Genomic DNA, 12,632 nt, shown 5'->3' with positions numbered 1-12,632 from the left:
GGAAAAAAATTTCAGCACAGCTTCTGGGAGGCTGGAAGCACGTTAAGTGTGGGAGTTCATAGAGCTGCTGAACTGCAAAGTAGTAGTTGGATCGAGAACAAGGCACAGCAACATGCTGTGGTCTTGTTTTGACTGTAAATGATTTGGAGCCCAGCGAGTATTCTTATGTGCAAAATCTGTTTCTTAGCGACGGAGCAGGGAGAAGCGAGTCAGTAATAAGTACATAGAGCATTCTGAGTCACAGGCATGCTTTTTTGCTTGGGGATGCAACAGGATGGCACAGTGTGAGCTTGGAGTGGGTAGTCAGGACCTTCAGATTTTTTCCTCCTACATTAGATACAGGATTCTTTGTGGCCCTGCACTAATGAGCTGAGTTAATCCTCTTGAGCCTAAGAAAGCAGCATCAGGAAATCCTAATTATAGCACTAGCCCAGGTCTGATCTTCACCCAGCTGCCTAAGGCACAGTAGCAGCTACCCAGAGTGAGCTGGAGAATGGGAAAGAGTTGGAGCAACAAACTCATTTAAGTCATCTTTTTTATTTATCTACCAGCCTGTAGAGTCACATCAACACCTGCTACTTACAGCCTGCCACCTACTTGGGAGGGATCCTGAAGTTCATTTTGCTCTAACTTTTTGGTTATACTATAGATACAGAAAGGCATTTCTTGGAGTGAGGTTTATTTGTGAATCTTTCTGAGTTACTTTGCTGTCTGGAGAGAGAAGCTGATTATCTATCCACCTAAGTAAACTATTGCGTGGCTAAGAATTTTGTGGTGTATTTGAAGTGAGAGACATTTCCCTACTTACAGATACAGCAGCTTTTGCTCTGTGACAACTTCCACAAAAACAGAGGGAAAGGAAGTAAAAGGATATGCAAGTTAGATTGTCATTTGTTGTAAAATATTATCAAAGAGTTATTTTCAGTGGAGTTGTGCCAAATTCCATGCAGGTAAGGAACTTGGCTTGTAACTGGGTTTTGGATTTTTTAACTCTTGCTCCCAACCCTCACCCAACATGATATAATTCCCTGCTCACATATTCCATATGCAGTTCCATATCATAATGTGTCCAGAGAAGGGCAACAAAGTTGGTGAGGGGTTTGGAACACAAGCCCTATGAGGAGAGGCTGAGGGAGCTGGGGTTGCTTAGCCTGGAGGAGACTCAGGGGCGACCTTATTGCTCTCTACAACTACCTGAAGGGAGGTTGTAGCCAGATGGGGGTTGGTCTCTTCTCCCAGGCAACCAGCACCAGAACAAGAGGACACAGTCTCAGGCTGCACCAGGGGAGGTTTAGGCTGGAGGTGAGGAAGAAGTTCTATACAGAGAGAGTGATTGCCCATTGGAATGGGCTGCCGGGGAGGTGGTGGAGTTGCCATCACTGGAGGTGTTCAGGAGGAGACTTGATGGGGTGCTTGGTGCCATGGGTTAGTTGATTAGGTGGTGTTGGATGATGGGTTGGACATGATGATCTTGAAGGTCTCTTTCAACCTGGTCCTGTCCTATTCTATTCTATTCTCTCATGACCCAGGTACAGGACTGGCAACTCTGAGATTAAGCTTTCTTTTTTGTTGGTTTTTTTTTTTATGGCTTCAGTTTGCCAATTTCAGTTGCATTATAGTAATTTCAGGACTGCATTCAGTCTATCTGACCTAGAATCGGTGATTCAGTTTTATTTTGCACACCTGTTTTGACTCATAAGATTTGAGTCAATTACAAAATCCTGTATTTATGTAACTTTCATAATAAACAAATACGAGAAGAAGATGCTGGAATAAATAAGGATAAAACAGGATGCTGGAATATTCCAGCCAGCATTGGTTTTTGCCTTTGCTGGTTTGGTAAATATAAGCACTGAATCTGAATACCTGACTGTGTTGTCTCTCTGTTGGTGGAGGATTCCCTTTCATTTCAGCATTATGCTTAAGTTTGTCACTGCTTCAAGGATGTGAGAGATCTAGTTCTTTTCAAATTCTCCCTTTTTCATAGTCTTTCCTTGACACAGAATCTTACCTTGAATTGGTTTAACTGTATACAGAGTCAATTTGTTCCAAATGGAGATACATGCTTGCAGTGCAACACAGTCCCCTGATGTCCTGATCATGTTCAAGGTGGAGACAGTCATGGCAATGATGATTTTTTCCTCTGTTGCATCTATCTCAGTTATTCTGCAAAACAATTATTACAGTGGTAATCAATTTAATAGCTTAGATCCAGCAAGAATTACCCTTCCTTTTGCAGCTCCACTCAGCAAATTATCTGAAGTCTCTCTATATGCCTCTCACATACATATATATATTTATATTCATGAATATATATAGTGTAGGTGTATATATAATACTTGTCATATGTATATATATATATATAATGTAAGGGGTATCCATGCCTCCCAAACAGTATTATATAGAATGTAAGGGGTATACATACTTCACAAACAGTATTAGCAAGAACTTTGGAACACTTTATAGTGGAAGATCATACTCTAAATGTGGACAGCCTTGATTTTCAGACTGCACATGTTGCAGAGTGAGGAAAACCTGATAGTTTGACTTCTACATACAAGAAGGAGAGATAAGAGTGATGATAGAGTGGTGCATAAGAAGGGAGAGATTTGCTTTGAGGCCATTAAGAAATTGAGGAGAGGGTGGGGGTTTTTTTCTTAATTTACAAAATTTTTTCCTGTAGTGATTTGCTCCCCAGGGGTTTGCTTTGGTCCAGATTTTCCAGTTGATTGTAACTGTGACTCACTTGGAAATCTCTCCTTTTGGAAATCCTGGAATTCAGGTTATTGATTGTTGTCTGTTGCTGATTGCCTGCTGGGAAAGGAGGTGGTAATGTAAATTACTATACCAGAAGGGCAATTTTTCTGTTGTTCCTACACTGATACATCAAAGCTGATTTGTTACACAGGAGTTCCTTACAAAGGTTGTAGCATGTTATTTATGACACCTCTCAGAGCACTGCAGTCTTTTCTAGATTAAGAGCAAATTTTTCTCTTAGCCATGTGTGAATGGCTAAGCATCTGCTGGTGGTATTAAATGGCAGGCACAGAAGAGCAAAAGCACTGGATTCTCTGGTCCTGCTCTGGCAAGGGGGTTGGACTCCATGATCTCCAGAGGTCCCTTCCGACCCCTAACATCCTGTGAGCCTGTGACATGCCGTGGGGCAGAGTGAGTGCAAACAGCCTGTGACTGGGAACTGGTACCCCTGTTGGCTTTGGTTTGTTTCCCTTTTTGTTTCTAAATAACCTAAGTGATTTATTTTCTGTATTTCAATGTCTTGATGTGCATAACAGCAAGAATAAGCTACCTGGTCCACAAGGGCGTGTGGACTAGACTTTGTAAAGTGCTCAGAACCTCCCTCTGGCAAAACCCAATGCATCTTCAGAATGTTATTTATCAGCTGCAGCAGCTCTGCCTCAAACACTGAACTTCTTTGCAAAGGTATCAGTGCCAAGTGGTTAATCCCTTTTGTTGTAGGTGCTTTCCCTTTCCTAGTTCTGCGGCATTAAAAGCTCTCCCTCGAGTGTGTCCCTAGCTGAATCTGACAGCGCTGGATGAATGGCTGCCCTCGGTGTAACAGCTTTGTGTTCAATGGTTACTGTCATGTTTGGGACTCTACAATGGGATTTTTTTTCTTTTCTTTTTTTTTAATGTAACTCTTTGTTTTACAGATGAGGGCAGGAACGCAGTTGACCATGCAGGTGGTGCACATATTGTAGTAGACCAGATAAGGTCACTGTGCAGTAAAACAGACCCAGCCAGTGAGAAGCTCTTGACTGTCTTTTGTGGCATGCTGATGAACTATAGCAATGAGAATGGTAAACAACACCAAACATTTGCTTTATATCTACCAGGAGAACAACTCCCTCAAAAAAATACAAAAGTTAAAGTCAGCTGTAGGTTTACATTGTGGATGCCAACACCAAGTTATTCTGAAAAGATCCAGCACCTTCATTCACGTATACAACTCACTGTTTCAGTAGAGTGATGTTCCCAAAGGTACTGTGCAGGTCCATGTAGTGTACCATAGAAAAGCTTTTAAATGGGCATCTAGAATTTCCTTCTTTGTCTAAAAGAAATACATAGAGATGTATCATACATCTTAAGGGAAAAACCCTTCCAGAAATGTGTGCACATGGCACTGTGGGATGTGGTTTAATGGCCATGGTGGTGGTAGGTTCGAGGTTGGACTCTCAGAATCACAGAATTGTCAGGACTGGAAGGGACCTCAAGGATCATCCAGTTCTAAACCCCCTAAACAGCTCACACTACAGCAGCTTGCTCAGAGCCACATCCAGCCTGGCCTTTAAAACCTCCAGGGAAAGGGCTTCCACCACCTCCCTGGGCAACCTGTTCCAGTGTCTCACCACCCTTATGGGGAAGAACTTCTTCCTAATGTCTAATCTAAATCTCTCCTCCTCTAGCTTGGATCCATTCCGCTCAGTCCTATCACTACCTGACACCCTAAAAAGTCTCTCACCAGTTTTCTTGTAGCTCTCTTCAGATACTGGAAGGCCACAATAAGGTCTCCTTAGAGCCTTCTCTTCTTCAAACTGAAGAACCCCAGTTCTCTCAGTCTGTCCTCATAGGAGAGGTGATCCAGCCCTCTGATCATCATTGTGGCCCTTCTCTGGACAAATTCCAACATATCCAGATCCTTCTTGTAATAAGAGTTCCAGAACTGGACACAGTGCTCCAGGTGGGGTCTCACCAGAGTGGAGTAGAGGGGGAGAATCACCTCCCTCAACCTGCTGGCCACACTTCTCTTGATGCAGCACAGGCTCTGGTTTGCTTCCTGGGCTGCAAGTGCACACTGGTGGCTCCTGTTGAGCTTCTCATCCACCAGCATCTCAGCTTAGTGGGGGAGGGGAAGCTGGGCCTTTCCTTTCAACCCACCACAACCCCCAAGTCCTTTTCTTCAGGGCTGCTCTCAAGCCAGTCCCTGCCCAGCCTATACTGGTGCCTGGGATAGCCTTGACCCAGATGCAGGACCCTACCCAATGATCTTAGAGGTCTTTTCCAACATAAACAATTCTGTGATTCAACAGAAGTAAACTAGAAGGCTACATTAAGTCCTTCCTTTTTCATTTAGTATCAAACACCACCACAGGACTAATTTGTTGCCGGTGTGCAGTGTCGCAGTGTTGGTTTGGGGGGATATGTAAGCCAAACTGTTTTCCTTAGTTATTTTGCTCCTTGTGGAATGTGTTATTTTCTTCTAAGATAAATGGGAAATAATTAATGTGTATAATTAACTCTGGCCTGTGTCTAAAAATTTGTATGTTAATGTTCTCTACCCTGTTAAATGGAGATGTTCAGAGCCTCGGAGGAAAGTGAAAAAGTAGTATCTGAAATGAGCAATCCTTGACCAGCGAGGGCTAGAAAATAGCTTTCTACACTAGCTATAAGGATGTGCTGATATCTTAGTACCTAGTTTACTCTTGCTCACAAGCATGGTGGTATGCCCAAACATATTATACAGCATTCACACATCTCCAAGTTTTCAAAATTTGAATCTCTAAACCAATTGGGATGAATGAGGAAGGCTCAACAGAGGCTGTTCTCCTGACTTGTATTGTAGTGGCACAGACTGCAAATGCAGTTAGCCTGTTACAGCATTTCTTTGTTGATGCCCATTTCCTGAGCTGCAGTGTTGTGTCCTAGGAAGGCATAGCTTCTTTGGTAGCTGCTCACCAGATCCTTAAAGCTGTCACTAGCTGTAACTTGCTTTTGTACATTCAGAGAATGCTTTGGGTTGGAAGGGACCTTAAAGATCTAGTTCCTACCTCCCTGCTACAAGCAGGGACACTTTCCACTAGACCAGGTTGCTCAAGGCCTCATCCAACCTGACCTTGAACACCTCCAGGGAGAGGGCATCCACAACCTCCTTGGGCAACCTGTTCCAGTGTCTCACCACCCTCACTATAAAACATTTCTTCCTAATCTCCAGTCTAAGTCTGCCCTCCTCAAGCTTCAGTCCATTCCCTCATCCTATCACTACAAGCCCTTGTAAAAAGTGCCTTCCTGGCTTTCTTGTAGGGCCTCTTCAAGTACTCTGTTCCCAAATCTCTTCTGCTTCTCGGGATGGTCCATAGACTTAATTTTTTTTTCACTTTTACTGTAGAAATTTTTAATCTGCTTTTCTCATCTCTTCTAGCATAGTGTGTTTTCTGTGCCATGTGTCCAGCGCTCTCAGCTCTTAGTGTTACTCATCCAGCTCCAAGTGTCACTGCTGTATGTCTCGCCTCTTTCTCTTGTTCTTACATTATTCCCTCCTCTTTTCCTAGTATTATCTAAGAATGCTTGTTTACAGTACTTCTCTCTTCTCCAAATAGCAACTTTCTAGTTCCTTTGTTTCATATCATTTTCAGGAACTGTTTTGCTTGACGTCTGCATGACATTATATTTCATACTGATAACTCCATATTCTCTTTATTTGTTAAAATATTTGGAGCAAATTAGATATTCTCACCTCTAAGCTAGCAGAATACTCTGGACTGACTAATAAGCATGCAGTATATTTGGTGACTCAAGGCTTAGATAAGTCTAGAAAGTGCTGCACAGGGGGAAAACTACCTATCAGCTTTGCTTCAGTGACCAAGAGCCCAGAAGATCCTCCAGAAAATTAATTATGAGATAAATCTCCCAATCAAGCAGCTTCTGAACAGTTTAACTGTTATGAACATTGAATAAATTGCTAATTCCATCTATTAAGAGAGATTATTCTGATGCAATTCATAAAGCAGTTGCCTAGTTGAGCGACACCTAGGAGGATCCACTAGCTGCTCTCTGCTAAATGACATCTTCATCTCACACACAGTAATGAATGGACAGTATTCACAGGAGCCACCGAGGCAATGGCAGAACTGAGAAATGCAGAAGGATATCCCAGCTTCTGGAGCTGGGTACCACCACCCTGTTCTGCCACTGCATCAGGGAGGAATACTGGGAGTCTTACCAAGCCCTCACCTTATCCCACATACTCAGTGGCTCCTCCTGTTGGGACCCAGCTCCTGTTTGGCCCAGCACCCATCACTGTGCTGTGTAAGACTTGTGTCTTGTAGTTCCATTGTGAATGTAGTCACTGACTGGAACAACCCTTGAATTCAACCCCAGACAGTCTGCTAAATCTGCTGGGGTGGGTTCTTTGATTTATGTTATTATTTTTTTAATTAGAAAGGAATTAGAGGATTACCATTTTAGAAGAGAACTCAGTGACGTACCTTCAACATGTGAATGCAGAGGCAAGTAGTTGGCTTGTCTTGCCAGCTGTAAGAGCCACAAGTACAACAGGACCACAGCTCTGATCTATGGACCATCATCAATTTTCAGGACAACAGCCAATGTCAAACATGAGCCCAAGAAAGTCACTTCTGTTCACTACAGCAGCCAGTAGATGTCTGAATCAATCTGGTTCTTTGCTGACCTGTAAACATGAAAATTCAGATTGCCCTGACAGTTCCTTGAACTCACAGATTAGCAGATACCATTTCCAGGATGAACTTGCAAAGGCTCGATCCCAGTGTCACTTAGGAAGTAGATTGGTTTTGCTGAAGGACGAAGAGTATGGGATTGCAGCCTGGAGTCCCAGATTTCTTCTTTTGTAGTTAGAGAAACAAACTGGGGACACAAACACACAAAGACCTCTGAGAAGGGAAGCGTTTCAATTCTTGAAATAGCACTGGTGCCTTCTCTGGTTTCTGTAATCTATTCCTGCTTAGCAATGCTATGTTACAAAATCACAGGTAGGGACTTTGAAGATTTCTTTACTGCTTTTAATGACTCCTACTATTTGAAGTTGCAATGGCTGTCCAGATAAGAATGATTCCAGCACATGTGGTTCTTAGTTGCAGCTAATTGTCTGTGAACACCCTAATATTTTCTAATCCTTTATATAAATTGTTTTACTTGGTTCTAAACAGTTTTTCATTTCCTGTCAATTAATTGCCCTCTTTTTCCAATAGCTACTTAGCTCCTGCATCATTCTTAATAGCTATCAATGTCTTTTTTGTTTAACACAAAGCCTCATTCCTTTTTTCATTAGCATAGGGATTTGTCACACAAAAATGGCAACTAAAGAGCAGCTCCATGTAATGTTTTCTTTTCCTAAACAGAGCATTCCTGTATCTCGTCCCAATTCTGGACGCTCCTGTAACTCTGTAACACTGTTGACTAAGCTTTAAAAGCAAGATTCCTGTGACATCTGCTTGTGTTCAGGAACTATTTTTGCCTGCTGTTCCTCAGTTCTTCCTTTGCCTCCTTGAAATTTGATCATTTCATTAGTGGGTTCTACGTTAACAAAACAAGCTTGGCTTTGGCATCTCTTGCAGTTCTTTTAAGCTTCGAAGAGTGTTGGTTTTTAATTGTGTTGCCAGAAATCAGAAGGTTTTGGTTTTTTTTCTGATGGAGCATACCCCTTGGCCTTCAGCTCAGATTATCTTGACCCTATCTATCATAATTGTATTTTACTGCCCAAATTCAGTCAGACACAAGTAGCTCATTCCTGCTTTCCATTATTCTTCAAATGCAAAGTTGCAGGTATGGCTAGGGATGAAAAAAAGTTGTTTGGAAATGGTTTTGCTCATAGCTTAATCCCAAAAGAAGCAGGTCTTGACAAAGACCTATAAGAATTCTTCCTTTGTCAAGCTATGCAAACTTCATTTGGGGTACATAGCACCCATGCTTAAAGCTGCTCTTGTGGCACCTCCCAGTATGTTGTTGTGCTTCTCCTGCTTTGAAGACTTATTATTATTACCTATAGTCTTTGTGCAGCTACAAATCTGTTTAAAACCAAGAGGCAAAGCAGGCTTGGATAAAGAGGGAAAAACTAATTAAACTACTCTAATACAACTAATAATCACATGCAAAGATTCATGTGAAAGAGTTGGTGATGTGAGTAGTTACACTGTAGATCTCAAACCTGTGAGCCAAGACTGTAAGTTAATGGGATCAGTCTGCATGGTAGCTTGAGATTTATAAAGCAAACCATGAAAGCATTTGTTAAATGCAGAACGGAGGGAAGAACTGGGCCAGCTGGCTTGCTCTAGGTGGTCAAATTGGAGAGCAGAAGTTAACTGTACACAGTAGATGTGTGAAAGTATACATGTATTTATATATAGCGGTGTACATATGTAGATAAAACCAATTCTGCCTATAGGTTGCTTGCTCATCTCATTTCATATTAAGCTTCAGCCTGTCAAGGTTGTCTTTCCTCAATGCCTTTGTAAATTACAACATTCTGATGTTAAGTCATACACCTGCCAAGCCCCTCTCTCATAATTCTCACAAACTCAGCGACTGGAATGGATGTTGAGGACCAAAGTGCAGCGTTTACAATCTGTAGGATCTATATAAATAGGGAATGAAAGGGAGATTTATGGCACCACTATTAAGGTCTAACAGCAGTATTTCAGTAATGCTTCCTTCTAAGACTTACCTTTGCTGATTTTCATGCTTGCTGTGGTTTTGCTTCGTTTGCATCACAAGCTGAAGGTGTCTAGCATGCTTTCAAGACCTAAATGCACTTAAGTGCAAAGTAACCTAAAAGCAAATAAAAAGTGTGTTTCCTGTGATCATTTCTGAAGATGGTTATCTATCCTATTGATGGATAATCAATAGAGTCACTTGTGTGATGGTTTAATACAGACACAGGGATTACAAGCAGGTTTCTCTAAGGTGTGAAATGATGCCATTAATTGTACAAAAGAACATTTCCTTCAGCATTACAATCATGGTCACTCGTGAGACAGGCAGAGACTAGTTGTTTTCTGACACCCTATCCAAAATCATGAACAAGCCTAAATCAGCATTTTTAACTCAATTGCCCCCGGATAAAGTTCTCAATTTGGGATATTCTCCCCAGATCTTACTCTTTGGAGTTTCCATGTGTGTCACCGAAGGACATGGAGCCATTGAAATGCAAGTTTTAGGTAGGTAATTCTTTGTGCTGGCGCATGTATTGATTGCCTTTTATCTACCTGTATATGCATCTGTACAGCATCACTGTCAGTGCTTTTCACTTCAAGAGAACACAGAGGCCTCTTACTACTGCCACATACGGCAGCAGTGTAAAATCTGAGTTTCCTTTGTAGCTTTAAGTCATAAATTCAGAAGGAGCATTTGTTTTTTCATGCTTCCTGCTCTCTATGCATCAAGTTCTGCTTAGGAAGCTGATAGAAATGCTGTTTTGCCCTGAGACATGATGATGCCTGGCTTCATGGCTCATTTTAATCCTGTGTTAGGCAACTGCTCATTGGAAGGATGCATGTGTCCCCTGAGTTTGCCTCCTGCTGCAATAAGGCCTTGTACACTTCCTGCAGTGAAAGGCTGAGGTAAGCACTTACTCCATGTTACCCAGTCTGCAGTCTGTCATCAAACAGCTAGAGGACTGCTGGCAGTCCCTTCAGCTAAGACTGAACCACTCAGATGTTTCTAATTTCTCTCAACTATTAAGTGCTGTAGGTCCCCATACTATTTTTAAACCTCTTAATAGACTTTGCTCCTGCATTTACTAGAGAAGCAGCCTGCATTGGTCGTAATGACAGATGCAAACTACACGTTCAGGATTTGAGAATTTGCATGGCAAGCTCAGGCTTAAGCACAAGCATAGCAAACAGCTGCTGGCAGCCTTTCATTTGCAAAGGTTTTGCCTCTTGTGCAGTTTTGTGGCTCACAGGGTTCTCCTATCTTTGGCAGAGGAGAAAATGTATCCTTTTGCTTACAGCAGTTAAGGCATCAATATTTACCTAAAAGGTAGCTGTTGTAATCCCATTCCTACCACACTGTAGACCCTCCCTGTGTGCAGGTGCCATCCTTCTACTGGAGGGAAATGAGATTACTATGAAGTGAGGTACAAAACCTGACTTTTGACCTAATGTAATTAGTCTATTTTCATTTTTCCTTTTTTTCCTACTTGGGAATTCTAGAGGCCCTTTACTCAGTGCATTCCATGCTCTCTTGCAAAACAATATAGCCTTCTATTTGGCTCTTAGGATTCCTGGTTCCATTCAAAGATGGATATGCTTTCCCTTTTTCCACTAGTCTTCTCCTTCTCACCTCTTATATATTTTGTATTGAGAAAGAGACAACATTCAAAAAAGGAAAAAAACAGCTTAAAATAGAGAGTTTATGCTTTTGGTGTCAGAATATTCTGCCAAACAAAGCCCATAGAGATTAACTGTCTCTTCATCCATTACAGCTGGATGAAGTGATTTTAGAGTGACTAAAGGCATAGGTCTAGATACAAAGCAGCTCCTTCTCATGTAATTTTCTATGGCATTTGTGATTTGTGTCTTTGTTCTCCAGCTCTCCATGACTACCATTTCCCCTTCAGAATTTTCCAGTGTTTGCAGGGGACAATCACAAACCAAGGACAAAACCAGATTATTTACCAGTAACTTGAGTTCTCCTACACGATCATTTTCTCCACAGAACCATTCCACCTACCCCTTCCCCAATTTTCCTATTCAGAGGCAGCTTTTTACAGTCAGTTTAGATTGAAGTAGGAGGATGCAGTAGTGACTCACACATCTGCTGGAGGTAAAATGGCATTCAATGCATGCGCTGGTGCAACTTGTACTTACCTGAAATTTGACAGCTTCAACAGCTCTTTGGTGTTCGACATGGGGTTCTCATAAAGTTCTCTATAAACACCACACATCTGTGGAAGAGGTAACCCCTCCCCCCCCAAAAAAAGGGAAATTCAGTTACTGGTAAGTAATACAGTCTATTAAAGATGTCAGACCATAAGGATTCCTGCTCATCCCAATAACACTTACTTAGTGTACCAAATGGCGAATTATTATCAAAGTATTTTTGCACTGAATAATAAATGAACTAAGCAGTCATCATTTTTACTGTTTGAAAATTCCAAACACGTGACAGAATCTTGAAGACAAAGATTTCTGAGAGCACAAGATTATACCAAATTTTCTGGACTCAAGATACACTGGTTTTATCTCCCTGTACAAACCTCTTAACTTTTATGTCTCGCCATTCCACAGATAGAAAAACTCCAACTTACTTCACTTGCTCAGAATTAAAACTAATTCCCCTGCAGGGCTTTGACCAAAAGCTAAATTCTCTTGAATTCACCAGGCTTTGAATCTTTTGAGTAATTATTTAAACCTGGTTAAAGTGCTTAGAAACAAAAGGAATAGATGCTTAGGAGAATTACTAAACAACATCTGGTATGTTCATGCCTGCTTCATTCTGTTCAGCTGTGAAACAAAGCTTTTCTTCTTTGCTGTTATAGGTAAAATGTGTGAGAGAAAACACTGTAATAAATAATCTTTTCAAACAATCATGTTTCTGCCTAACCATCAAAGCATCTTTCTATTTGCAGACATCTAGAAGCAATAATTTACTTACTTGTAATCACTAAAAAACTTTCATCTTAAGCAAAATACAAATCAGAATGGCTTCTAAGGACTTTTCTTACACCTTCCCTTTTTTGTTTTTGTCTTTATTAAACTTTCTTTTTTCTTAAGCTCCTCAATCTGCATTGTGACTTGCTGTGTTTATGAACCTTCTCCCATTTATTGCAGTGCCAGCTTATATTCATTCCAATATTACCTTTCCAGTTTTGATCTTTAAGGGGAAAACAGTATATAGGAACACCCTGCCAAACAAAT

At 41.3% G+C, this 12,632-nt stretch overlaps 1 protein-coding gene across 1 annotated transcript in view; it reads left to right on the top strand.

The window, feature by feature from the left end:
• Positions 1–12,632, top strand: part of RAP1GDS1 (Rap1 GTPase-GDP dissociation stimulator 1) — a 107,525-nt gene that overhangs the window by 73,208 nt on the left and 21,685 nt on the right. Inside the window, exon 5 of the mRNA XM_054163091.1 lies at positions 3,672–3,818. Within this exon, the coding sequence (XP_054019066.1) occupies positions 3,672–3,818 (147 nt within the window). The remainder of the gene's footprint in view (positions 1–3,671; positions 3,819–12,632) is intronic.

This window comes from Dryobates pubescens, chromosome 1 (genome assembly GCF_014839835.1).
Source record: "Dryobates pubescens isolate bDryPub1 chromosome 1, bDryPub1.pri, whole genome shotgun sequence".
In the NCBI taxonomy this organism is placed as follows: domain Eukaryota; kingdom Metazoa; phylum Chordata; class Aves; order Piciformes; family Picidae; genus Dryobates; species Dryobates pubescens.
This window is presented reverse-complemented; position numbering and strand designations above follow the sequence as displayed.